This window comes from Leucopleurus acutus (genome assembly GCF_964270905.1).
Source record: "Leucopleurus acutus genome assembly, chromosome: 2".
In the NCBI taxonomy this organism is placed as follows: domain Eukaryota; kingdom Metazoa; phylum Chordata; class Mammalia; order Artiodactyla; family Delphinidae; genus Leucopleurus; species Leucopleurus acutus.
The window spans coordinates 770,163-798,082 of NC_139143.1; the positions used below are offsets into that span (position 1 = coordinate 770,163).

Genomic DNA, 27,920 nt, shown 5'->3' on the forward strand with positions numbered 1-27,920 from the left:
GCCTCCGGGTCGGGGCGGCGGCGCTTGGGTTCTTCCCGGGCCGCCCGCTCGCCCCGCGCCCAGCCCGCGGGCCGGAGCGCAGGTGAGTGGCCCGGGGGCGGCGGCCGAGGCCCTTCCCTCCCGCCCCTCCCACCGTCGTCCCCTCCGGGCGAGGAGGAGTCTACTGGCGTGCAGCGCCCCGACCTCCACCTGCAGGCTGTCGGGTAGGACAGCATCGCTCCTCGCCCGCCGGGAAGGCGGCCCCTCCGCAATTCGACGCCGCCCAAGGCTTCCGCGGCGCAGCCGCTCCACCGGGAGGCTGGCGGGAGCCCTGGGCCAGGTCACCTCTGGGCGGAGGGCGGAGGTCGAGAACCCCGGGAGGGAGACCGAGCCGCGTTGGGGTAGCGTGGTTTGACAGGCCGAGCCAGGTCGTAACCCCCCGAGAAGGTCTTCACCGTAAAGGGGGGAGGGGGAGGGGTCTGTGCAGACCTTTCTCACATCTCCAGAGTTGAAACTAAGTTGACTTAAGGAAAATCTTTTTGAAAATCATCTTATGCTTTGATGAATCACGTTTTCTGTAAAATGGGTCTTGCGGAGTGGTTGGAGCGCTCATAGAATAATACGCTAAATATAAACAGGAGTAGATGAGAATTTAGGATCTCGTTTTTCCTATTCATATGAAATTATGGTTGTGAGTTGTGAAAACCATAGATTGATTTTATTTTCTTGGATCCTTTCAGAAAATTTTGGATTCCACATAAGACAGACTCTCTTAATAACCACCCCATTTCATTCCCCAGAAATTGTCCTGGAAGCAAATAAACAACAACAACAAAAAAATAGTGTGACTAAAGCCTGTCAACAACCACGAAAGTACTTCTTACATTGATTCTTTTTTATATGTAACCTGTTGATATTACTGAGTTCATTTAATTGATGCATACAGGTGAACTTTACAAGTGACTGGCTATGGCCGTAAAATTAGTAGTAGAGTTTTGATAGGTTTCTATCCTAGTAAGTTTCTCTCTCTCAGTATAGAAGAATTACTGCAAATATTGATTTGTTAATGCTGATTGATGTTTACAAATAGAGTAGGGAGACCCTTCTATAGAAGAGCTTCAGTAGCTTAAGAGAGAGTTCATAAATAAGCTTGCATGGTTTCCATTATTCAGTATAGGTATTGGGTCCTCCTTTGAAGTTTCACTTTAAGAAGAAATCCAGATATAGTTGGAAGTCATCATAAATAATTATTTGTGTGCTTCTTTAGAAAAAAGTTTATTTTTACTGATACTGGCCTTTATTGCCCTAGGTTGAATATGCAGTTTTTCTTTTCTTGTGTTCAATTACTAACCATTTATTATACACTTGCTAGGAGAGAAAAAAATATATAAAACAGGGTCCCCACCCTCTAAATATTTACCTACTTAATCTACTTAAGAGTTAGGGTTATATTAAAAATAGCGATGTCACACTGTTAAGAAATTTTATCTTCTCACTTTATCATGTGAGACAGCAGCCTTGTGAAGATAGGCAGGAAATGTATAGTCTCTTTCTACTTACAGTACAGTTGCATACTGATTACAGTAAATGTCAAGTGGTTTGGGTACTCGATGATAATGGAATTCAGAGGAAGAAGAGATCATTTTTAATTAGACGATTAGTGGCTAGATTGTGTTGGTAATACCAGGAATAGGAGTGCTTCCTACTTGTGGATGTTTGAGTCTGATGGAGCCTCCTTAATTTGTAAAGCTGATTGAATATATTTAGTTTCTCCAGTCCTACAAATATGCTCATTGTTTTTTTTTTTTCCTCTCTCTTGTACCTGCAGAATCCAAGGATCCCTTTAATTCTCTCTCCATATTGCCTGTTGGGAGGCATTATGGCCCCCAAAGACATAATGACAAATACTCATGCTAAATCCATCCTCAATTCCATGAACTCCCTCAGGAAGAGCAATACCCTCTGTGATGTGACACTGAGAGTGGAACAGAAAGACTTCCCTGCCCATCGGATTGTGTTGGCTGCCTGCAGCGATTACTTCTGTGCCATGTTCACCAGTGAGGTAAGTGGTGAGTCATCTCCTCACAAGTGGAACCTCACACATGTCACTTCACAGTTGTCTCATTTCACTGAATAAAATAGTAGAAGTCTGATGTAATAGTGAATTTGTATAGTATGGTGTTAAATGGGCCAACTCTGGATAAGATCTGCCACTTAGTTTTCTCATCTCTGAATGAGGGATAATAGTAATACACAATAGCATACGGTTACTGTTACAGTTACTTGAGAAAATTACATATGACGTGCTTAGAACAATGTCTAGCATGTAGTAAAACAAATACCAGCTATTGGATTTTACTTACTGCCTTTTTAATTTAAATTTATTTATTTATTTATTTTTGGCTGTGTTGGGTCTTCATTTCTGTGTGAGGGCTCTCTCCAGTTGTGGCAAGCGGGGGCCACTCTTTATCACGGTGCGCGGGCCTCTCACTGTCGCGGCCTCTCTTGTTGTGGAGCACAGGTTCCAGATGCGCAGGCTCAGTAGTTGTGGCTCACGGGCCTAGTTGCTCCGCGGCATGTGGGATCCTCCCAGACCAGGGCTCGAACCCGCGTCCCCTGCATCGGCAGGCAGATTCTCAACCACTGCGCCACCAGGGAAGCGCTACTTACTGTTCTTTAAATTTGTTTTCCTTCTTCTAAAGTTTAATATTTTAAAGTGAATACTGGGGAAGAGGGAGGGGGGAAGGAAAGAGGAGTGAGCCTCAGTCCTCATGCCATTCCTTCTAACAATATGTGGAGAAAATCAGTCTTCATTCTACCAGTGAAGGCTTTAGAGTAATTGCAAATGAGAGGGAGAGGGCTTAGTGCCTGACTCTCTGGGTGTTTGCAGTATCACCTAGAAAAATATGCTGGCTCTGGAGCACAAGCCTTTAACAAGGGAATTAGAAACAGGTTGGCTTGGCAAGAAAAGAGGTAGTGCTCTCAGAGTACTAGGAAAAAGACTGCCTTAGTAATTGCCTGGCCAGACAGCTAAGATGTGAAGGAGGCTGCTTGGTGAATCGTGAGGGACTCAGCTGCGCAGAGGGGACCACTGCAGACCTCAGCTCCCAATATCTCAAGTCTGATTTTTTAATTTTAAATAAATTGTCTTCATTTCTTTTTAAGCTTGAATGGTGAGTACACCACTTGATTATATCGTTTATCTCTACTTATATGTATGGCTGACATATTTCATTACAGTAACACTTTTTTAAAAGTCCTCTCAACCACCAGGGTTTTATCAGTGCAGGTGTTGCTGCTGACCTGAGTGGGAGAGATCGTGTCATGAGAATGTCAGTAACTGCCTTTTATGGGTAGATGCTGTGTTAGGTGATTGTCGCCTCCCACTCACCCCAGGGGTGGTTGTTACCGTCTCATTTTGCAAATGAAGAAATAAGGTCTCAGGTGCTAAATGCCTTATAGCTTGTAAATGGTAGAGGGGATTTAATCCTAAATTAACTTAGCTTGATTCTGATTTTGCTGTTCTAATTGTAAAGCCAGAGTCGTGTGTGCTGCTGAACCAGCGCTCAGTCACATGGCTGGTGGGGAGAATGCGGAAGCCTGACACGTCGCCCCAGTAGACCCAGGCTAATTTTTTTCTTTTAATATTTATTTATTTATTTATTTATGGCTGAGTTGGGTCTTAGTTGCTGCACACGGGCTTTCTCTAGTTGCAGCGAGCGGGGGGCTACTCTTCATTGCGGTGTGCGGGCTTCTCATTGCAGTGACTTCTCTTGTCACGGAGCACGGGCTCTAGGTGCGTGAGCTTCAGTAGTTGCAGCACTTGGGCTCAATAGTTGTGGCTTGCGGGCTCTAGAGCGCAGACTCAGTAGTTGTGGCCCGTGGGCTCTAGAGCACAGGCCCAGTAGCTGTGGCGCACGGGCTTAGTTGCTCCGCGGCATGTGGGATCTTCCCAGACCAGGGTTCGAACCCGTGTCCCCTGCATTGGCAGGCGGATTCTTAACCACTGCGCCACCAGGGAAGCCCCAGGCTAATTTTAAAGTGACCCTGTGCAGGGCGACATTACAGACCCTGTCCTGTACGGTACCCCAAGGAGCACCAGAAGTGGTGGTATTTATTTAACTGGGCAAATGTCATGGCTGCCAGCAGGAAGCACTGAGGACTCGGACTGCTGGCTGCTCACTACATGTTGTGCATCCTGTCTTCACTCTTTCTCTGCACGTTCAGGAATTAGTGTGGAGTTCTGTAAAAGAACTCTTTTATTTTTTGTCTCACCAGTGATTATTTTATAGTCTTTCTTTAAAAACTGACAGCAGGCAAGAAAGTGTCAAATGGTCTTGTCTTTTTCAACTGAAGTATAATTAACCTACAACCCTATGTTTGAGGTGCACAACATAGTAATTCATTATTTCTATACAATATAAAATGATCACCGCAACAAATCTAGTTACCATCTGTCACTGTTCAAAGGTATTACAGTATTATTCACTTTATTCCTCATGCTGTACATGTCATCTCTGTGACTCATTTATTTTGTAATTGGAAGTTTGTACCTCTTAATCTCCCTCATCTGTTCCACTCATCCTCCTATCCCCTTGAGGTTTTTTTTTTTTAATTGAAGTATAGTTGATTTACAACATTGTGTTAGTTTCACGTGTACGGCAAAGTAATTCAATTATACATGTGTGTTGTATATTCTTTTTCAGATTCTATTGCATTATAGTTATTGCAAGATATTGAATATAGTTCCCTGTGCTATAGAGTAGGTCCTTGTTGTTTACCTATTTTATATATAGTAGTGTGTATCTGTTAATCCCAAACTGCTAATTTTCCCTCCCCCCAACTTTGGTAACCATAAATTTCTTTCCTGTGTCTGTGAGTCTATTTCTGTTTTGTAAATAAGTTCATTTGTATCACTTTTTAAGACTCCATACAGAAGTAATGTCATATGGTATTTGTCTTTCTCTGTCTGATTTACCTCACTTACTATGATAATCTTTAGGCCCATCCATGTTGCTGCAAATGGCACAATTGTTTTTATTACTATTTTATGGCTGAGTAATATTCCATTGTGTGTGTGTGTATATACATATATATACACACACAATATATGTATACACAACACATCTTCTTTATCCTTTCATCTGTTGATGGACACTTAGGTTTCTTACATGTCTTGGTTATTGTAAATAGAGCTGCTATGAACATTGGGGTGCATGTGTCTTTTCAAATTAAAGTTTCCATCTTTTCCGGATACATGCCCAGGAGTGCAATAACTCTATGTTTAGTTTTTTAAGAACCTCCATACTGTTCTGCATACCCTTGCATTTAAGTTGTTTAAAGGAGTGGTTCCAGAGACCTGGATTTTTTTCTTTAACATCTTTATTGGAGTATAATTGCTTTACAATGGTGTGTTAGTTTCTGCTGTATAACAAAGTGAATCACAGCTATACGTATGTATAGCTGAATAACAGCTATACATATACATATATCCCCATAGCCCCTCCCTCCTGCGTCTCCCTCCCACCCCTCTAGGTGGTCACAAAGCACAGAGCTGATCTCCCTGTGCTATGCGGCTGCTTCCCACTAGCTATCTATTTTACATTTGGTAGTATACATAAGTCCATGCCACTCTCTCACTTCATTCCAGCTTACCCTTCCCCCTCCCCGTGTCCTCAAGTCCATTCTCTACATCTGAGTCTTTATTCCTATCCTGCCCCTAGGTTCTTCAGAATCTTTTTTTTTTTTTTTTTTAGATTCCATATATATGTGTTAACATACAGTATTTGTTTTCATCTTTCTGACTTACTTCACTCTGTATGACAGACTCTAGGGCCATCCACCTCACTACAAATAACTCAATTTCGTTTCTTTTTATGGCTGAGTAATATTCCATTGTATATATGTGCCACATCTTCTTTATCCATTCATCTGTTGATGGACACTTAGGTTGTTTCCATCTCCTGGCTATTGTAAATAGAGCTGCAATGAACATTGTGGTACATGACTCTTTTTGAATTATGGTTTTCTCAGGGTATATGCCCAGTAGTGGGATTGCTGGGTCTTATGGTAGTTCTATTTGTAGTTTTTTAAGGAACCTCCGTACCATTCTCCATAGTGACTGTATCAATTTACATTCCCACCAACAGTGCAAGAGGGTTCACTTTTCTCCACACCCTCTCCAGCATTTATTGTTTGTAGATTTTTTGATGATGGCCATTCTGACTGGTGTGAGATGATACCTCATTGTAGCTTTTTTTTGTTTTTTGTTTGTTTGTTTGTTTTTGCGGTACGCAGGCCTCTCACTGTTGTGGCCTCTCCCGTTGCGGAGCACAGGCTCCGGACGCGCAGGCCCAGTGGCCATGGCTCACGGGCCCAGCCGCTCCGCGGCATGTGGGATCCTCCCGGACCGGGGCACGAACCCGCGTCCCCTGCATCAGCAGGCAGACTCTCAACCACTGTGCCACCAGGGAAGCCCCTCATTGTAGCTTTGATTTGCATTTCTCTAATGATTAGTGATGTTGAGCATCCTTTCATGTCTTTGTTGGCAATCTGTATATCTTCTTTGGAGAAATGTCTATTTAGGTCTTCTGCCCATTTTTGGATTGTGTTGTTTGCTTTTTTTGATATTGAGCTGCATGAGCTGCTTGTAAATTTTGGAGGTTAATCCTCTGTCAGTTGCTCCATTTGCAAATATTTTCTCCCATTCTGAGGGTTGTCTTTTTGTCTTGTTTGTAGTTTCCTTTGCTGTGCAAAAGCTTTTAAGTTTCATTAGGTCCCATTTGTTTATTTTTGTTTTTATTTTCATTTCTCTAGGAGGTGGGAGAGACCTGGATTTTAGGTTCAGTTCTCTTAGTAATTCTGTGTGAACCCTGGTGACCATCTAACCTCACTAGGTTGTCTGTAGAACAGGGTGATTGAACTTGATGGCTTCTTCGTTCTCTTCCATCCCTAAATTGTTCCTTAAATGTGGTGCAACTGAAAGAGCACAGGGTGAGGCAGGAGGCCTGGCTCTGATCTGTCGCTTATTAGTTGAGGCCTTGGTTAAGTCACATAACTTCTCTGAACCTTAGATCCTTTAGTCTTAAAGGGCAGTAATATCGGACCTAACTGCCTTACCAGGTTGCTGTGAGAATCAGATGAAATAATAGTAAATGAGAGGCACCCTGAAAAGTTGTAAAGCAAATATTAATGCGAAATACTACAGTTACTCTAGGTTATTACATAGTGATCTCATTTATATATTTAAGCTGTTTGGCTAATGGGAATATAGTTTATTGACTAAGAAATTCCTGACATAAATGTACTCATGTTTCTGTTTGTAAATACTGTGTTAAATGTTAGTAAAATGTTTTTCCAAAATAATGTACTGGTGACTTTTTGTATTGTTAGGGATTTATTTTGTTCTTGGCTTTGGTAGAGAATACTTTCTGATTATTATTCTGGGCTGATGATAAAGACATTTAGTTCATAATGGACGTGCACTGGAATTTTGTAAGTAATTGGAATCTCTAAACTAAGATTACAATCTAATACAATTTTTGTAAGGTAATCAGTTTTCAGATAGTTTACTATCCTGTAAAACTGAAGATTTCTACCCTTAGCTAAACCATTTTCTATGATTATCTGGCCTCAACTATACTCATAACTCCAAGGATATAGTCTAGACTAAATGTACCACCAGTAATTCGGTAATCCCAAAAGAGAGTCAACCCAGTATTTGAAAAAGTATCAAACAATCCTGTTGTCTTCAGTGGTACAGCAGAAGCCCTCTCAAGATGACCTGCGTGTTGTCTAGGGACGGATAGGACAGTGCTGGCTCATCCTGGAGGGTCTGGAGCTGCAACTCCTGGGGCATCTACAAGCATGAAATCTCAGCGAAGTTTGTATTTCATCTCAGAAGCTCATGGACACTAGTGGCATGCTCATGGCAACTTTTGGTTCTATCTGGTGTTACGTCTGTATTTGTTTTAATATGAAAGCAGCATTTAAAATTATTCACAAGTAAAATTAATATTCCAGGAAGGTGTCATCTCTGTATCTTCTTGGGTTACACATAGCTCCCCCCATTTGAAAAGCTACAAATATATGCCATGTTTGCTTTGTACAAATCAAACAAAATAGTCGATCTTTTTTTTTAGATCTTTCAGCACATAGACAAAAATAGGATTTGAATTCCCAAAGCATAAAATTTCTAATCTGATTCTTAGGCGTTGAGCCAGGGTTCCTCCTTATATTCAGTTAATATTGTTAATGTCCCTTCAAGCTTTTGTATATGAGACTCTGCCTTAATCTTGTGGAATTATAACCACCATGATTTCATACCCTTTGAACTTTCAGCTTTCAGAGAAGGGGAAGCCGTATGTAGATATCCAGGGTTTAACTGCCTCGACCATGGAAATCCTGTTGGACTTTGTGTACACAGAGACCGTGCACGTGACGGTGGAGAATGTCCAGGAACTGCTCCCTGCAGCCTGCCTGCTTCAGCTGAAAGGTAGAGATGCTAAGTTGTTCGTGCCACAGTGACCCTGGAGATGTTTAAAATTCGTGATGTAAACTTAATCGTGAAAATTAAGGAGACAGACTGTGGGCCTCATGTTTACTGCCCATGGCACAGAGGTTGAGATTTCAGTTGCGGTATAGAGTAGCCTCCAAATGTGAGTCTTTGGCTCTTTGGGAGAGAGCATTTACTTTTTGTTTTTAAAAAAGTGGAGGAGGGGATAATAGATGCCTTTCCTTCCATGTACGTGCACAACAGTCCTGCAGGGAAACACAGAAAACTGATACACGTCGTTGCCTCCGTGGAAGGGAACTAGATGGCCAGGTGGGTAGGGAGGCTAGGGGGACTATTCATATAAACCCTTCTACCTTTAGTTTGTTGAATCATTTAAATTATCTATTAAAAATTTAAATTGGGGCTTCCCTGGTGGTGCAGTGGTTGAGAGTCCGCCTGCCGATGCAGGGGACACGGGTTCGTGCCCCGGTCCGGGAGGATCCCACATGCCGCGGAGCGGCTGGGCCCGTGAGCCATGGCCGCTGAGCCTGCGCGTCCGGAGCCTGTGTTCCACAACGGGAGAGGCCACAACAGTAAGAGGCCCACGTACAGCAAAAAAAAAAAAAAATTAAATTGACACACAAAAATGAAAGTGTAAAGTTTTCACAGGATTGGAGATGCTCCCCCTTCCAGTTCCCAACCTGTCTGTCCTAACCTCCAGTTCTGTTTCTGTTATTTTCAGTTTTTGATACATGATTGAAACAGTGTGAGGTTTTTGCATTAGTGCACAGCTCCAACATTAATTTTATACTCTGAGCTTTTCAGTTAGACAAATATGAGATTGTTATCCGTATCTCCTATTTTTCCTTCACCGGAGTCTTTGAGTAAGTTTTCATGTGGAGGAGAAATTAGGTACACTGTGCTAAGTTAAGCTGAGTTTATAGCTTGATTCCCAGGAGTTTTGTAGGCATGTTTGTTTAACTGTGGCGGTGTCCACGGAAGCAATTCGTCTTGCCATACTTGTTCTAATGCAGCAGCAGACATTTGTAAAGTCCTTGCAGAAGGCCAGACAGCACATAAGACAAAAATAGGATTTGAATTTCCAAAGCATAAAATTTCTAACCTGGTTCTCAGGTGTTGAGCCAGGGTTCCTCTGATACAACGTGATGTTGTGATCCAAGAATATAGGCCCATCCACCTGGCCGAGTGTCCTCAAGGACTCACTGTTTTTGTCTGTCCTAGGCGTGAAGCAAGCCTGCTGTGAGTTCTTGGAAAGCCAGCTGGACCCTTCTAACTGCCTGGGTATCAGGGACTTTGCGGAAACTCACAACTGTGTTGATCTGATGCAAGCAGCTGAGGTTTTTAGCCAGAAGCATTTTCCTGAAGTGGTGCAGCATGAAGAATTCATTCTTCTCAGTCAAGGAGAGGTGGAAAAGCTCATCAAGTGTGATGAGATCCAGGTACAGACTTGGCTTGGCATTAGCTCTCGTCAGGACTGGGCCGGAAGACCAGAAAGCAAGGCGGAGTTGTTGTACTTCTGTAGCAGGGCCCATATTAAGCTCTGAGGTTTCATTAAATGTCCCTGAAATTGCATGCCAAACGTATTTGCCTATTTACGGAAGGGAGTTCGCTACCTCCCTCAATGAAATTTGTGATCCCAGTGGTTAAGAATCACTATTAAACAGTATGGAATAAGCATTTTACAACATTTACCAAGAATGTCTTCCTGTATAGCCGTCGCCATGCCAGGTGCTGGGGAGCCAAGAGTGCGTAAGAGACAGTCTTGTTTCCAGAGAATTCACAGTGTAGTAGTGGCGACAAACAGGAAGACAGAAATGATGACTGAGTGTCAGGAGAATAATGAGCCTGTTCAAGGCGAGGAAATTCCATAGAGGAAAGAAGAAAACCTTCTGGATTTAAACGGGATCGTAAAGGGAGCGGGTCAGAAAGGACGGGGCAGCAGGTTGGAGATGGTGAGCCAGAGGCAGCTCATCAGTGCCCGTGGGAGGAGAGGGCCCTGCAGACCAGGCGTTGAAGCGGTAGGGTCCCGCCTCCGTGTGCCAAGCGCCCAGGGACGCGGCCCAGCAGGGAGCGAGCCTTCGTCCTCCGCTGAGCAGAGCGGGGGTGGGGTGTGGGGGGTGGGGTGCTGCGTGTGGATCTGTCGTTAGGCTGGGAGCTGCAGTGAGTGCAGCGGGGGCTGTGCGTGTCGCCGCAGCCAGGCATTCCTCTCCAGGGCTCCAGCCCTCTGGTTAGGAGCTTCTGGAAGACGCCTAGCAGAGCCAAGTGCTGGGGAGGAGTCCACCTGTTGGGTTTGTTTTCCCCAGTGAGGAGACATTCGATTCTCTAAGGAGGCGAAGAGTTATTTTATTTTTTTTTCCTCTCTCATTCTCCTGAGATAGTAATGAGAAACGACTTTAAACGTTTACTTATTTATTTATTTATTTGGCTGCGCCGGGGCTTAGTTGCGGCATGCAGGCTCTATCTAGTTCCCTGACCAGGGATCGAACCCTGGCCCCTACGTTGGGAGCACAGAGTCTTAACCGCTGGACTGCCGGGGAAGTCCGGCATTTGTAAATCTTGTTCAGTTCTCAGAACCGTGTCCATTTTTCAGAGGAGGAAACTGGCGCTGTGATTAGTCACCACCCTCACACAGCTGGGAGGGGCAGGACTTGTGTCGCCCATCTGCATCCACAGTCTGTTCTGTTCACCATGGAGCTGTGAGCTGTGTTTCTATTTGACCAGATCTGGAAGTAGTCACAGCAACCATTTATTTTAGAACAGTGGAGACTGGGGGATAAAACCGGATGGAACAGGGAGGGCAAACAACTGACCTCTGCAGAAGCCGGGATGAGCTCTTTTGTACGGTCTTCCTTAAGTGTCCAGCGAGACTGGCCTTTGCTTTTTTTCAGCAAATGACATTTTTTCTCTTTCATATACCAGCCAGAAGCAGGAACCAGATGTCTGGCCCCGGGGCTAACGCTTCCTCTGGACCATGTAAAACAATAGTACTTGAAACAGTGGTGGCAGCGTGTCACGTTGTTTGAAACAGCACGGGCTTCAGGGTCACGCTGGGGTTTGGGCTTGGCTGTGTGACGCGTGTCCCCTAACCGCTGACCTTCAGATCCCTCTCCCATAAAATGTAGATAACAGTCGTACTTACTACGTAGGGCTGTTCTGAGCGTTAAATAAGAATGTCAGTGCCTGATACATAAACGAAGTCTCTGGGAAAATTTATTATGGAGACTATTTTCTCCATAGTGAAGCATTAGTATTGGGGGTTTTTTCTTCCCAGTTTAGCTGTTTCTCTGCAATTCTAGTTTATTCTGTCCTCAGTAAGATCAAGGATCTCTACTCATGACTGAAAACCCCATTTTAAATGGATATGTCTCATTTAAACCTAGAACGTGTCACAGTCTAGCACGCAGCTGTTCAGAACTATTAGCCTGTCATCCTTGCCTTTAACCAAAGTTTATCTAAAACATCATGACCACCCTTCTGCACCCTCACCTGCCTGTAAACCGTGAGTAGGCTGGGTTAGCTTGACCTCCCATAAATTTGCTTACACAGATTCTGTCATCACTGTCGTAGTCTAAGCATCATCACCTTTTGCCTGATGGACCAGAGTAGCCTCTAACTGGCCTCCCAGCTCTTAGCCCTTCTAAACCGCCCTCCCGTGGCTCTCGGAGTAATCTTTACCAGACATCAGTGTGGCCCAACACTGGCCTACTTGAAGCCTGTTAACGGTTTAGAGTGAAATCCAGTCTCCTGATGCTCTGTTTACTTCTCCAGCTTGACCTTTTTCGTCCCCTCCCTCATTCATTCTGCCACACCAGCCTCTGTCGTTTCCCAAGCTGTCCAATAGAAAGTTCTGTGAAGGTGGAAAGGACCTGTGTCTGTGCTGTCCAGTTCACTGGCCACTAGCTTGAAATGTGGCCAGTGTGACTAAGAAGCTGAATTTTTTTTTTTTTGCCACGTTCATTGCTATTAAGGACAGACTTTGGGGGTTTTGGGGGTTTTTTTAGCCACACCACACGGCTTTCGGGATCGTAGTTGCCCGGCCAGGGATCGAACCTGTGCTCCCTGCAATGGAAGCGTAGAGTCCTAACCACTGGACCACCAGGGAATTCCCGAAGCTGAATTTTTAATTTAACTTCATTTTAATTAATGTAGATGTAAATACCACATGTGGCTCATGGCTACTGTGTTGGACGGTGCAGTTGTAGGGCTTTTCCAAGTGCTTTCTGTCTGCCCCGAGGCTAACCGCTACTCTTCCATCAGGTTTAAACCTGTTGCTCCTGCAGGGAGGCATTCCCTGTCCCATCAGGCTAAATGAAGAAATCTCGTGTTATTCTGTCTCATAGCCCCTGTACTTTTCCTATGTGGTACATAATGACAGAATGGGATTGTTCGTTTTTCTGATTTAACAATTATCTCCCCACTTAAGAGGAAGGTTCATGTCTGATTTGTTCACCATTGTATAATTACCCTCCACAGTTCCTGGCACTAGTAGGTGTTTGGTAAATCCATCAAATGAATGAACATTCTGAAACATTTTCTGTATTTTCAGCTCTTGAGAGAAGTCCACAGAGTGATGTCTTTGTCTGGGCACTGTCACACTCTGAAAGTTATCTCAGAACAGACACACTCCAGGGGCTGATGGAGGGACACAGGCCTAGTCCTCAGGTGTCAGTCTCGGGGAGGTACTAGGTGTTACTGTACCTTGTGCTTGTCCAGGGATGTAATGTAGGTTTTCTAGGGTGTGTCTTATCCAGTCTGTCATATGTAGCTTAGGCCTAAGTTCCCCAAATGATTAATTATATGTGTCATCTCAAATAGCATGGTGACTAATACAGAGTAGTTGCTCAAATACTAATTGACAGTGCTTTGCAGACCCTGCACTCTTTACGATGCCGTAAGGGAAGTTCCTGCTCACAGCCTTGGCTGAGGGGTCCGAGAGTGAGCATGGAGGTCCTTAGACAACACCTATGAATATAAGTTATTTTAGGAGCCAGTCTCGGGGGCTTCCCTGGTGGCGCAGTGGTTAAGAATCTGCCTGCCAATGCAGGGGGCACAGGTTCGAGCCCTGGTCCGGGAAGATCCCACATGCCGCGGAGCAACTAAGCCCGTGTGCCACAACTACTGAGCCTGCGCTCTAGATCCCGCGAGCCACAACTGCTGAGCCCGCGTGCCACAACAACTGAAGCCCGTGCGCCTAGAGCCCATGCTCTGCAACAAGAGAAGCCACCGCGATGAGAAGCCCACGCACCGCAACGAAGCCTAGCCCCCCGCTCGCCACAACTAGAGAAAGCCCGCGTGCAGCAACAAAGACCCAACACAGCCAAAAATAAAAATAAAATTTTTTTTTTTAAAAAAAGAGCCAGTTTCAAATAGGGCAGCAGATTCCCCCTTCCCCTGCTGAAGTTTCAGAAATGACCAGAAAAAAATTCAGGAATGGGGAAAATTCTGAATTAAAAGCCGGTTTGTGACTGATGGTCTATTAGGTACTCTCTCTCTTAGGTTTTTTCCACCGAATCTGACTATAACTCTCTTCATGATATCAGCAAGTTGTGTCTGAAACGATTGTTTTCCCAAGAGCCTACTTATTTCTGGGAGATGGGAAATAACGGTGGCGGGAATGGGGCGGGAAGGGAAGGGAAGCGAGGTTACAGAGCAGCCCCACCATGTGGTCACGCACTCGCAGGTGGACTCTGAAGAGCCGGTCTTCGAGGCCGTCATCAACTGGGTGAAGCACGCCAGGGAGGGGCGGGAAGAGTCTCTGCCGGACCTGCTACAGTACGTCCGTATGCCCCTGCTGACGCCCAGGTACATCACGGATGTCATAGATGCCGAGGTGAGCCACACAGGACCCAGGGCTGTGGGCGTCTCTTGTAGCTTCGTGTCGTGAACTCAGAACTGGTCACCTCAGAGGAGGCACGAGCGTCCTGGGAAGCATGTCCCGGGGGGCCTGGGGCGGGGAGTCTGCAGGCGGTCGCTTGGCCGGTCAGTCTCCTGGCAGAAATGAAAGTCTATGGCTTAATTTAATTTTGTGCTTTGTTGTCTTTTCATTTTACATGCTCCTCAGTGTTTTGCATAAGTAACATCGGATGATAAATTTTGTCCTCTTCTCTGTTAAACAGAAATTTTTCCAAATTGCCTTGGAAAAGATGCTTTGCTCACCTAGTCTCTATTTTTGACTTCTGGTGAGGCCAGCATGAAAGGAGTTTGATGCGTTTATTGGGTTGGCCAAAAGGTTCCTTCAGTTTTTAAGTAAAAATATAAGACACATTTTTCATTTTCACCAAGAACTTTATTGAAAGACGTATTCACCGTTCTGTTCCACTACCTTCTGCCGTTTTTCAGGCAACTTCATAATTCCATCTTCCCAAAACTTTTTATATTTTTGAGCAAAGAACTGTTCCAGATGCATTTTACAGTATTCCAGGGAATTGGAATTTTTTCCATTAAGAGAATTTTGTAAAGACCAAAATAAGTGGAGATCCGAAGGTACAATGTCTGGCAGGTGAATCAGAACTTCCCAGCCAAACTGTAACAGTTTTTGCCTGGTCATCAAAGAAACATGCAGTCTTGCGTTATCCTGATGGAAGATTATGTGTTTTCTATTGACTAATTCTGGATGCTTTTCGTCGAGTGCTGCTTTCAGTTGGTCTAATTGGGAGCAGTACTTGTTGAAATTAATTTCGTTTTCCGGAAGGAGCTCATCATAGAGGACTCCCTTCCAATCCCACCATATACACAACATCACCTTCTTTGGATGAAGACCGGCCTTTGGTGTGATTGGCTGGTGCTTCATTTCGCTTGCCCCACGATCTCTTCCGTTCCACATTGTTGTACACTATCCACTTTTCATCATCCGTCACAATTTAAAAACGGAACATTTTTGTTACCTTTCAGTAGAGAATCGCTTGCGGTAATACGGTCAAGAAGGTTTTTTTCCACTTAATACTGAGCCCAGACATCAAAGCAATTCACGTAACCAGGCTGGTGCAAATGATTTTCAATGCTTGACTTGGATATTTTCAGTACGTCGGCTACCTCCCGCGTGGTGTAATGTTGATTTTCTCAATGAATGTCTCGATTTGATCACTATCAACTGGTCTCCCAGACCGTGGAGCATCGTCCAGTGAGAAATCTCCAGCACGAAACTTCGCAAGCCACTTTTGACACATTTGATTAGTCACAGCACCTTCTCCATACACTACACAAATCTTTTTCTGCGTTTCAGTTGCGTTTTTAACCTTTCTTGAAATAATAAAGCATGATATGCCAAGAATGTTGCTTTTTTTTTTTCCATCTTCGGTATTAAAATGGCTACAGAAAAATTCACCAATTTTGATAAGTGTTTTTTAATGCATGCTATGACAGCTGTCACAATACAATCTAAGAATATTGTTTCGAATGAAGTTAAAGTCAGCTAAGTGCTACTAGAGCCAGCTTAGGAGAAAACCGAACGAACTTTTTGGTCAACCCAATAATATCAACTTGGATCATATCGTGTTTGTTTATAAGTGTTTCTCCAGCCTGAGATCTCGGTGGTGCGTTTTCTGACCTTCACCATGCGCATTACCTGGACGCTACCCTCGGGGCCGCTGATTTGTAATGTGTAGGTGAGGCCCAGACGGGCATCGCATGTGCTCCTGCTTCTGGCCCAACCCTGGTCTCTTTGGAAGTTAATTACAGACACAGCTTTGCAGTCGTTTGCATTAGAAAAGATGCCGGTGCTTAGTGTCACATCTCAAATTCTTTGCCTCCTGTTTGTAATTTCTTCCTTAATAGTCCACTCACATACCCCACACATACCTTTGAATCATGTAACGTCTATTCAAAAAATCTTTTTTTAATCATTCCAGAAGCCCATAGCATAATTATTACCAGCAGCCCTCCTGGAACCACAGGGCTTTGGAAACTGGTTTTCTGTGTTAAGAATTTAATTCTTTATATGTGCCATTTATGCTTTTATTAGAGGTGGTCCTGCAGCTCACTCTCCTACCTGCTGTATTTCAGCCTTTCATCCGCTGTAGTTTACAGTGCAGGGACCTTGTTGATGAAGCAAAGAAGTTTCATCTGAGGCCTGAGCTGCGCAGTCAGATGCAGGGACCCAGGACAAGGGCGCGTCTAGGTAAGCTGGCATCTTGTATTAATTGTGTCAATTTGTACAAGTCCCTTTACCACCCGGAGCTTTCTTTCCTATAAACCAAGGATATCTTCCCTTCTATTTCACATAACTCTTTGGAGGATTACATGAGATAAAGTGTGTGAAAGCACTTCATAAGTTGTCAAGTATTATGCGCCATAAGTTATCACTGTTATTTCAGTATATTTGGAGCCTGTGAATTAGAAATATCTCAAATGCCATGTAGTGGGTAAGTGGTCTGCTTCCCCCACCTCTGCCCTTCTCCACGTGAAGACGAAGGGGAAGCAGCAGCGTGGTGAACTGCAGAGGAGTCCAGGGTGGTCAGAGGCAATGGCATGCAGTGGTCAAGGGCCTGGACTCAAGCGAGACTGTGGGTTGGGTGCAGGTCCCCATTTACCACTTGCCAGTTGTTCGGCAGGAAACTCAGCCTCTCTGTGTCAGTTGCCTCATCTGTAAAATGGGGGCCATCATAGCTCCTCCCTTGAAGGTTGTCGTGAAGAGCAAGTGAAAGGCTGAGAACGGCTCTCGGCACACGGGAGTGCTGTGCACGGAGGCTGTCATGTCAGCAGACAGACCTGGGTTCAGATCCCAGCCCAGCCAGTGACTGGCTGGTTGTGAGCCTGGGCAGGGTGTCCACTTGTCTGAGCCGATGCTTCCGCCTCTGAAATGAGGACGCTAATGTCTTATCACACTGGTTGTTGTGGAGGCCCAATGACATCACGCATGTAAGATGCCTGACATTGCAGCTGGCACATAATCTGTGCTCAAATGTTACGTCACTTCCATTTCACTGTCCCAGGATCCTAGATACTGTATGGAATAGCATTTCATAGGTTATAAATTACTCTGTGTATATGGGGTGGTATCTTGTTTTTATCACTTCCTATTTTTGCTCTTATCTGACTGTGGACTCAAGTGTGCTAAGGTGTTAATTGATAATTAAGCCTTTCATTGATAGATTTAAGTAGAATGATGATTTATCTTATTTTTTAATCGCATAAGTAGTACATAGCTGTAGAAGTTTTAGAAATACAGAGAAGCAAAAAATAAATAAATGAGTCATCCATAATTCCACCACCCAGAGATACTACTTTTTGTTATTGTTGTTTTTAAAGGGATACTGTTCTGTTAATTCCTGGGAGATGACAAAATGTGATCTGTATCGCTTGTTATAGACAGAGATATGTAATCAACACAAGATAAATGGAAAAAATACAAAAGGAAATTTTTTTTAAAAGATTGAAGGGCTAAGTGAAAAATCATGAAAATATTAGAAGAAATTATACGAAAATTATTTGATTAACTTCTGGGTGGGAGCCGTTTTTTTCTATTTTTAACTGTGGTAAAATACACATAACATAAAATTTACCATCTTCTCCGTTTTAAGTGTACAGATGAGCGGTGTTAAATACATTCACACGGTTGTACAACCCGTATCCAGAACTCTTCTCATCTTACAAAACTGAGATTCTGTATCCATGAGAGAGCAACCTCCCTTCTCTCCACTCCCCTTTTTGAACTAAAACAGAGAAACCTAGAACTCTTCAAGGTTACTTGACTGCATCAGTTTTTTGGGGGTTTTTGTTTTTTTTTAATTGATGGCAAAAGACGTAAAGTCAAAAGACGGGGACTGGGAGAAAATATACTCAATATGTATGACAGAAGGCTAACATTTCTACTGTAAAAAGAACCCATATGTATCAACAAGAAAAAGAGCAGTGACCCCACAGAAGGCGGCACGGGAGGCGCACAGGTAGCACACAGAGGAGGACGCGTGAGGGAGCACCGTGCGCTTAGCAGATGCTCCACTAGGAGGTCTGGAACCACAGATCAGAACAAGGTAATCACTGGAGTTTAAAATGGGCACACCCTGTGTGTCCCACCTCCGGGAATCTGTACTGTAGAAACAGCGTGTCAGTACAGAAATAAGCACATATGGGGAAAGACATATGCATAAGAACGTTTACTATAAATTGCTAATATCCAGAGAAAAATGAATACAGCCTGAACGCCAAGTAAAGGGGGATTAATGGTTGACTGAATTATAGCACAGCTGTACCATGGAATGTCACGAAACTGTTAAAAGCATTGAGTCAGATACACGTAAGATTAATTGTGCACGCTGCGTGGGGGAAAAGAAGGAAGCAAAACCTCCTACATATGTGTGTTTGCCTGAGCATAAACAAACGATATGTATACAGGATAAACACTAAACCTTTAATAAAGTGAGATTGCGGGGGAATATTAACTACTAGTGTTTTGTTTCTATACCTCCGTGTTATTACCATAAGCTGACAGAGAAGATAACAGATATATATTCTGTAAGTAGCAGGTGAGCCGGTGATGTAGAGGAAAGAATCTGGCACTAGGAGGTAAGACATTTCGCTTACTTTGATGTTTTCCTCCCGGTTCTGTTAGTCTGCTAACGTGCTGTTTGAACTTGGACAAGTCCTTCAGCTTCTCTGGATTACCATTTCTTCTTTGGCATATGAAAGGAGTTAAATTCAGCCACTAGAGCTCTTTCCAATACAGAAGATGTGTTTCTTTCTCGTAGAGCCAGAAGTGTCCCAACCAGTACATAATTGCTTGTTAAATCGAACGAAGTCCAATAAAAATTTGTGTGAACCACCAAACCCAGAAGGTCCTTTAGAGTGCATTTCCTGCTTTTCTTTGAACAGGCAGCAGAAGGCTCCTATTTGCTTGGAGAACTTGCTTATTGTCCTGACCTTGAGGGATTAGAATATGACTCTACACGCCCTCATAGTTTCGAGGTCATTTTCTCAAAAGTTCTAGGAAGGAAATAATGAAACTGTTCCCTACGAGATTCTTAATTTAGCATCTCCACGTTAGTACCTTAGAAGTAAATTGTTCCAGCCATCCTGTCCTCTGCCCGTCTCTATTCGTAGAGGTTGCTAAGTCAGTTACCAGGATGATGGCTCTTTGCATACAGCATAAGGAAATTAATATACAGCTGAGGAAAAATAGCATGCCAAATAACGTGTGGGGATTTTGTTTTAATTGTTAATCTTACCCATTACTCTCTCATAAAAGATGTAATAGAAATTGTAGTTCCTACTTTGTCACTGGCTTTTCTGAGCACGTGGAAATGTCGGTCCCTGAACCTGTTCTTAGCAGTCCTGCAGCCTGTCTGCACTTTCCTCCAACAAAACACCCCAGCGCACACACATTCCCCCCGCCCCCAAAAAAACAGTGACTGGCACTGTCGGGAGGCCTCTGTGTGAGTAATGTGCCTTTTCACACTGCTCTTACCAGGTGTTTTAGACACATTTTCCCCATCATAAAGATAAAAATCTAACTTGGCAAGTGCCCCATTCCTTGGCAGAGAACAAACAGGCTTCCTTCTGGTCAGCCCTTCCCCTGGCTCTTTCTCACATTAGTAAGTCTGCTGGAGTAGTGGTCCGAGCTGAGGGTCCAAAGACAGTGAAACCCTAGGAGTTCCTCTGAGGGAGGAAGACTTTCTAGGCACAAAGCAATAGAAGAAGTTGCAAAAGAAAAGGCCAGTGTACTTGACTAAATAAAAATCATGTACAACATTGTAAGACAAATCAGGAAAATAAATCTGCTGCAGCCACGGCAAAAGGTTAAAGTCGTTTGCATGCAAACAGCTCATAAAAATGCACGCAAGAAAGAAACACTAGAGACTTGAGTGTGCAGCTCATAGAAGCAGAGTCCTGCTAAATAAAAGGGGCAAGATTCAGCCGAAGTAGTTATAAAGTCTTAGCAGTGCTAAGGCAAGAGTTAAAACAATAAATACAATTTTTTGCCTACCAAAGTATCAAAGAATAAAAAGACAGTACCAGTGCTACAGAGAGTAGAATGGATTGGCGCCTTTAGAGTGTTGGTGGGAATGGAATTTGTTTCAACCTCAGTATCTTATAATATAGATCCAAAGACTTCTTTAAGGTTCATGTTCTTCACTAGGCAGCCCTCCCATTACTGTGTTAAGAAAATGACTGGGAAACGTTTCATATTCAAGGATGTTTATCATAGGATTATATGTGATTATTTATAACCCCAAATCATGAACTCCTGAAATGCCTAAGAATATTAAAATCATATAGTAGAGGATTTTGTTAATATTTTGAGAAAATGAAATAAAAACAGGACGCACTATGCAATATGGTCCCATTTATGTTTTATAAATATTTAGAAACAAAGCTGGAAGGAAATAATCTTATGTTTTGCTGTGTCTTTGTATTGTGGAATTATAGCTAAATTTTTTCATAACACTTTCTTTTTAAGCTTTTTAACAGTGAAAATGTATTTTATATATTATATGTTTTATAATCACAAGACATAATATTCTTAAATCTTTTTAACCAAAGGGTGGGTAACATGTGAGTGAGGATGACAGTCATACTAGCCCTTGAGTTATTTTTTAAACTTTTTAAAAGAAAATCATTTTTGTGTTAGAAAAAGCTACACAGGCTAAACAGACATCAGAATTGACTAAAATGACACGTTTTCAGTGTTAAAACACTGGCCCTCTTGTCCTTATCAAAAGCTCTGTTGGCACTGACATGAACTCCGGCCGCAGTGGGGAAGTTAACCACTTAAACTCACGTGGCAGGCAGTCTTTCAAAACACAGGATCTTTCAGGGAAAGTAATGAAAATAGGCCTTCCTTGCAGAGAGGTTCGGACACCCCAGCCTCTAGTGGTCTAGGAGCCCCAGGGTTCAGAGCCATAAGTCGCTGAGCGACTCACGCTGACACCCTGCCCACGTTCCTCTGTGGATGCAGGTTACCAGGACGTTTACTGAGAAGCCTGGAGCCAACGGGAGCACTACTGGTCCTCCAGAGTTTGAAATTAAAGCTGAAAATCAATGGTATTTTTTTTAATGTGCGAAGCATAGAAAATCCCCTCGGTTGTGGTGGGTGCTTTCGGGACTCATCACTGTCTCACCTCCTCTGCTCAAGTCAGAGGGGGAGAAAGGGGCAGATGGCGGGGAAGTGCTGCCAACGCAGGCCCTGGCCTGCCCCAGCTTGGAGGGATTTCAGAAATAAAATCTGCATCATACAAAAGGGCCCTTTGTTCAAATGCTTTGTTTTCTAAAAGAAGATGGCTGCTCACGTTGGAGAAGGGGCCACATACTTTATTTGGCAAGTTCACAGACAGGTGCCCTCTCAGAGGGGGAGGTTAAAGTCCGTGCTTTATGTGTGGGTTTAAGAAAAATTTCAAACATGTATAAAAACAGAATAATATAAAGATTTCCCCCATACCTATTGTCCAGTTTCAACAATTATCAACTCATAGCCTACGTATTTTGAAGCAAATCCCAGACAGGATAAACTTCCATCCATATATATTACGCTTTTGTGTGTATCTCTAAAAGATAAGAAACACACAGCCAAGTATTTATCTTCATCAGGTATCAAGCACACATACACACTTCCTCAGTTTTCCCGTAATTGATTTTTCTTTGTTTTTTATACTTCAGTTGCTCCAATCAGGATCCAGACAAGGCCCACACATTGCACTGAGTTCATAGCACTCTTTCATCTCTTTTATTTTATTTTGAAACTATTTTTTTCCACATATTTTTTGTTGGGCTTTATTTATTTATTTTTGGCTGTGTTGGGTCTTCGTTGCTGCGCGTGAGCTTTCTCTGGTTGCAGCGAGCTGGGGCTAGTCTTCGTTGTGGTGCGTGGGCTTCTCGTTGCGGTGCGTGGGCTTCTCATTGCGATGGCTTCTCTTGTTGCGGAGCCCTTGCTCTAGGCGCACAGGCTTCAGTAGTTGTGGCACGTGGGCTCAGTAGTTGTGGCTCGCAGGCTCTAGAGCGCAGGCTCAGTAGTTGTGGCGCACGGGCTTAGTTGCTCCGTGGCATGTGGGATCTTCCTGGACCAGGGTTTGAACCCGTGTCCCCTGCATTGGTAGGCAGATTCTTAACCACTGCGCCACCAGGGAAGTCCTCTTTAGTCTCTTTTAATCCATAGTTTTTTCCCTCCTGCTTTGGTTTCCCTTTGCAATTTATCTGTTAAAGCAACCTGTAGAATTTCCCACAGTCTAGATTCTGTTGACTGCATCCAAGTAGTCTCATTTCACACATTCTTCTGTCCCCTATATTTCCTGTAAACTGGTGGTTAGACTAGACACTTGATAAGATTCAAGATTCAGCCTCGATTTTTCTGCGAGAATACTTCGTAATTGATGGTGGCGTGCTTCCTGCTGAGTGTTCTGAAGCCGTATATGAGCTTTCCCCTGACGGTCATAGCAGCTGTGGATGACTGTCACAGCCGTGACTTCATTAGGGGCTTGTCTGTATTCCTTGTCAGTTTAAAGGTACTGCATTTGCTCTTTCAAGTCCAGGTCAACAAAATGCCCTCCTGGGGACTGAATTTCCCTAAATGCTCCAGCTAAGTGTTCTCTCCAGTAGCACAATACACGGGGGACTTCCTCAAAAGAAATATTATCAGAATAAGATTATCCAAATAAGTCCTTAGGGGAAAGGGGACGATACAAAAGCTATCAAAATGTCTTGTTTGGGAAAATAGTAGAGAAGAAGACTCCCTTTAGAAGCCTAGTCTTATGATTACCTGGCAGTTTTGACGAATTAGCAGGGAATGTGGTTGTATAGTTGGCTAATTTGGAAAAATAAAAGTCATGGAAAAGATTTTTTTAATCTATCATTTGGTTCCTAAGCCACAACTCTCAACTTTTGGGGGACAAGGTTAGGAGAGCATTCTTTGCCATGGCAAAAAAACTCCCTTTTTGAGTTTTACGGGGTGAGAAGGGCAGAGAGAGCTCCTCCAGCCTCCAGCCTGCACTTGGAGCCTGTTGTGAAATCAGCCAGAGTTGTCTGGATGGGTTGAAATGGTGTAGGGTGTGTTCACGCTTGCCTTCCGGAGTTTTAATGTTGTCCAGAAATTTAAATTTCAGAGATTCACGTTCTCAGGAAGAAATAATTTCCTATTAGGCAGCCTTATGATGAATCTCCTATTTCAGATGGCTTCTCTGGGCTGCAGAGAACAAGGTATCCTAGCCCTGTTTCTCCTTCTCCTTCCCTGTGAGGAGTTACCCAGCAGCGATGGGGAAGTGACCTCTCTCCTTCTTCCTTGTCCTCAGGAGCCAACGAAGTGCTTCTGGTGGTCGGGGGCTTCGGAAGCCAGCAGTCTCCAATCGACGTGGTAGAGAAGTATGACCCCAAGACTCAGGAGTGGAGCTTTTTGCCAGTAAGTAGTGGTGGAACCACGCCTGGGGAAAGAGCTTAAATGCAGTCCCTGGCTCCAGATCATAACGAATCCAGCCCTTAGAGTAGAAAAGCCTGGTAACAGCATCGTGTTCCTTACAGCAGTTAGTTTCAGTAGTTAGTTATTGACTAATTAGACATAAGAAATATTAATGACCCTGTGCCAAGTTACACTCAGCTGGCTGCCACCATTCCCGCGCCTTCCCAAGCTGCCTGTGCAACTCGCAGGGTGCTACCCTCGTGCCCTGTTAACCTGAACACTGTGTTAAACTGTGCTAAGCTGAACTGGCATCCAGTGGAACTTGGAAGTTTGTATCTCTCTCCTTTGGTGTGTCTCTGTTTCAGTGCTGAATGAACAATAGTAATTCTGAGAAAACTTGGAAATCTTTTGATCATGTCTCGTAACTTTTCGGGTCTTCAGGTCCTGGCCCTTAGATAGCACTGTGGTAATAGCTTTCTACTTTATGGAAGGATACCGGTCTTTAGCCCAGTGCCTTATGGAATAGAGAGGAATCGGATACTGGATGACAGGAGGACATTAGGTCCTTTGGAAGCCTTGGAAGGAGGCAAATGTACAGAAGGCTTTAATCTGTAAGAGCATCACAACAAGCAAGAGGTTCTCATCCAGACAGCAGATGAACCTCTGCTCAGAAGGCTTCACAGTGGCAGGTGAAGAAGCAGAGGTGCGCAGATAAAAACAGGAAGGACAGCAAAAGGTGAGGCCTAAGACTGGCATGACTGAAATGACAGAGGCACCTCTTCCCTCCTGAATCCTAGAGCATCACTCGGAAGAGACGCTACGTAGCCTCAGTGTCCCTCCACGACCGGATCTACGTGATTGGCGGCTATGATGGCCGTTCCCGCCTCAGCTCAGTGGAGTGTCTAGACTACACAGCAGATGAAGATGGGGTCTGGTATTCTGTGGCCCCTATGAATGTCCGTCGAGGCCTGGCCGGAGCCACCACCTTAGGAGGTAGGCTGGTGCACAGGGCAGTGTTTGCATTTTGGGGTGGCTGGATCGGGGTTCATACCTCTCTATGAAATGTGGAGGCTACTGGTAAGATCAGATACGCCTTTCTGCTTTCAGAAATACTCCTGGGTGTTTCAACGCTGACAACAGAGTTGGTAAATCAAGTTCCAGTGTGCTGAGTGGGGAATTGGCACTAGTTGTATTTTTGCAAATTCCCATCTAGTCTTGGAATGTTTCTGAAGATTCCGTCTTACCCCATTCTTTTTACATGTCTCGATTGTGCTGTCCTCTTTAAAAAGGACTTAATTGACTTATCCCTTAAAAAACACTTGTTTTTGCCCCCAAACATTGGAAAGAGTTGTGGGACATTTGTAGAGAAAAGAGTTACTAGAAGGCTGTCGTTCTCTAATAGCTGTGACTTGTTCATTCTGAGCAGATATGATCTATGTCTCTGGGGGCTTTGACGGAAGCAGGCGTCACACAAGTATGGAGCGGTATGACCCAAACATCGACCAGTGGAGCATGCTGGGAGACATGCAGACGGCCCGGGAAGGCGCAGGCCTCGTGGTGGCCAGCGGGGTCATCTACTGCCTAGGTGTGCGGGCTGGGACGCGGGGAGAACTGATGGGCGGCAGCCTCGGGGTGGGATCCTTTTTACCAGAATGAAGTTCGTAGACTTCCTTCCACTAAAACCCTGGTCTGCCACAGTATATTTTTCATTAACTGGGATTCTCCTTTTCATGGAAGCAGAAAACAGGGTACTGCCAGATTTCTTTTTGGATTATTGGAACCCTTGAGGGAGAACTGGAACTAAAAGACTTAGTTGAAACACTCGAGAAAGGCAGAATGGGAATGGGCATCAGGACTTACCATTCTTTCTGGAGTGGGGTCTGCTTTGTCTTTCAGGAGGATATGATGGCTTGAATATCTTAAATTCAGTTGAGAAATATGATCCCCATACAGGACACTGGACTAATGTCACACCGATGGCCACCAAGCGCTCTGGTAAGACCAGTCAGATCTTGGGGGGCAACAGACGGAGCTGTCCAAACCTTGTATGTGCAGTGAGGGTGCAGCCACAGGCCAGGCATCGGACCAGGGCTGCAGCCCCGTCTTCACTGGAGACAGAGGGGAACATGAGTCAGGTCCATTCTCCTCCAGCCTGTTGTCTCTAAATACAGTGAGACTAAAGGCAGCCTAAACTTTGACTAGGGTACAGTTTGAGGGCGAAGGCTTCCTGTCTTACTCGTTTTTTGCATCTGGGCCCCTCCCTGCATCCTAGCAGCCAGTCCAGCTCTGTGCATGTGGTGCACACTGCCTGAGGGAATGTGCGTGTGCAGCGAAGGGGCTTCCTGAGCCCCCGGGCTGGGGTAAGGTAAGGAGAGCACCCTTCCTCTGGGCAAGATGTGCTCCAGAGCCAGTCACAACCCCTTTCCTCCCTTTATTGCCTTCTTTTTTCCACTTCCTTCTTTTCTGCTGATAAGGGTTGGGCTGTGAATTAACGAAGGTGAAGATGACAGCCAGTTCAAGAGGGTTTACAGGCGGGTAACCTGTGCAGGACTAGATTCTTCCAGGCCTGTCTGGCCCCGTCCCCATCCCTCGGCCATTCCGGAATTCAGCTAGCCGTCAGTGACAGTGTTTTGTTTCTAGAATTCAGATCCTGAGCTTAGCAGTATTCATTTGCTGTACCTTTTCTTCCCCAGGTGCGGGAGTAGCCCTGCTGAATGACCATATTTATGTGGTTGGGGGATTCGATGGTACAGCCCACCTTTCTTCTGTCGAAGCGTACAACATTCGCACCGATTCCTGGACAACGGTCACTAGCATGACCACCCCGCGATGCTACGTCGGGGCCACGGTGCTTCGGGGGAGACTTTATGCAATTGCAGGGTGAGGGTTAAACCAGGCATCTAGAGCGGTGTGATCCGAGCCGCATCGGGGGTGGAGATGGGGTTTGGTCCGGGAGGGAGACGCCTTGTGCGGGAGGGGGCCATGCGGCTGCAGAGCTCAGTCCCGCCTCTTCCCCCTCAGCTACGACGGGAACTCCCTGCTGAGCAGCATCGAGTGCTACGACCCCATCATCGACAGCTGGGAGGTCGTGACCTCCATGGGAACCCAGCGCTGCGACGCTGGTGTGTGTGTTCTCCGCGAGAAGTGACCGGTCCGACACAGTTTGCAGGGAACCAAGGATCCTTTCCAGAATGTCTGCTTCTCACTGTGTGCACAGGGTGATTACAGGCACCAGTGCCGCGATGATTGTGCTTATTTGACGCCCCTTGCACTGGTGGTTTTCCCCGAGGAGGGTGGGCTGCAGACCCTCGGGGAGGAGGCTGCACACTGAGTGGGTGTGGGAGGCCAGACCACCTCTCCTCCCGGCCGCGGGGGCACTCTCCCCTTGTTTCTGACTCAGCGTGCGCTTGGGAGAACATACATTTAAGTTGTGCCTCGCGTGTTGCAGAGAATTAAGGTATGAGCGCAGCGCCGGGGTGTGGGCGGTATCCAGCCTCGATCATTGGAAGGGTACCAACTCTTGTTTCACAACAATAAATATCTTTCCTAGTCTACAGGTAGCAGGGGCAACACAGTTCCGATCTGGAGGGAAACAGAGGAAAGAGCCCTGTCAAAACTTTGGGGGCTGGGGACAGGGGGACAGGGTTGGCGTCAGAGCTGGGTGTAGAGTGTGGGAAGGGAGCTGGACGTGGTGGGATGGGAGTGAACCTGCGACAGCCAGAAGGCTGAGGAGGGAGTGTTATTTGAGGGTCTTTCCGTGGTCCCCTGGTACTTGTGGGTCCTGGGGACTGAGAGAGTGACAGAGCCAGCACATGTTAGGTGAGCAGAGGTGGAGGAGAATGGGCCTTCAGTGGGCCAGGGATAAACCAGAAGTTCCTGTGATTTCACAGTAGTCCTCCCTGCCGTGACTCATCTATACGGGGAAGGTCTTCCTCTGTTGAAGCAAGTGCTACTCACTCCACTGTTATGCGTCCATACTGTTTAGAGGGGGTGGGGGAGGGGCGGGGGGCAGCTGCCTAGAAGTTCAGCTGCCTCATTACTCCCTCATTCTTTTAAGAACATACTTCTGCTAAGGTGTGGTTTTTACTGCTGTGTTTTGTACATGTA

The 27,920-nt window shown here is 44.9% G+C and overlaps 1 protein-coding gene across 2 annotated transcripts; it reads left to right on the top strand.

The window, feature by feature from the left end:
• Positions 1–27,397, top strand: KLHL12 (kelch like family member 12). 2 transcript variants are annotated; one of them, XM_082865724.1, is made up of 12 exons: positions 1–82; positions 1,808–2,041; positions 8,320–8,473; positions 9,716–9,933; positions 14,175–14,324; positions 16,496–16,610; positions 23,710–23,816; positions 24,611–24,806; positions 25,240–25,398; positions 25,710–25,808; positions 26,507–26,693; positions 26,835–27,397. In XM_082865724.1, exons 2-12 carry the CDS (start codon positions 1,859–1,861, stop codon positions 26,959–26,961), a joined length of 1,695 nt encoding a protein of 564 aa, XP_082721850.1. In that variant the 5' UTR covers positions 1–82; positions 1,808–1,858; the 3' UTR covers positions 26,962–27,397. The 2 variants fall into 2 exon arrangements, with proteins under 2 accessions (XP_082721850.1, XP_082721849.1); XM_082865723.1 differs by lacking the exon at positions 1–82 and having other exon boundaries at positions 1,579–2,041.
• The last annotated feature ends 523 nt before the right edge of the window (positions 27,398–27,920 follow it).

Bases quoted from the DNA above. Each gene is read 5' to 3' on its own strand.
- KLHL12 (XM_082865723.1), top strand. From the start codon at position 1,766: ATGCTCATTGTTTTTTTTTTTTCCTCTCTCTTGTACCTGCAGAATCCA. The intron at 2,042-8,319 runs GTAAGTGGTGAG...TTGAACTTTCAG, and splicing joins GTGCCATGTTCACCAGTGAG to CTTTCAGAGAAGGGGAAGCC. The intron at 24,807-25,239 runs GTAGGCTGGTGC...CATTCTGAGCAG, and splicing joins CGGAGCCACCACCTTAGGAG to ATATGATCTATGTCTCTGGG.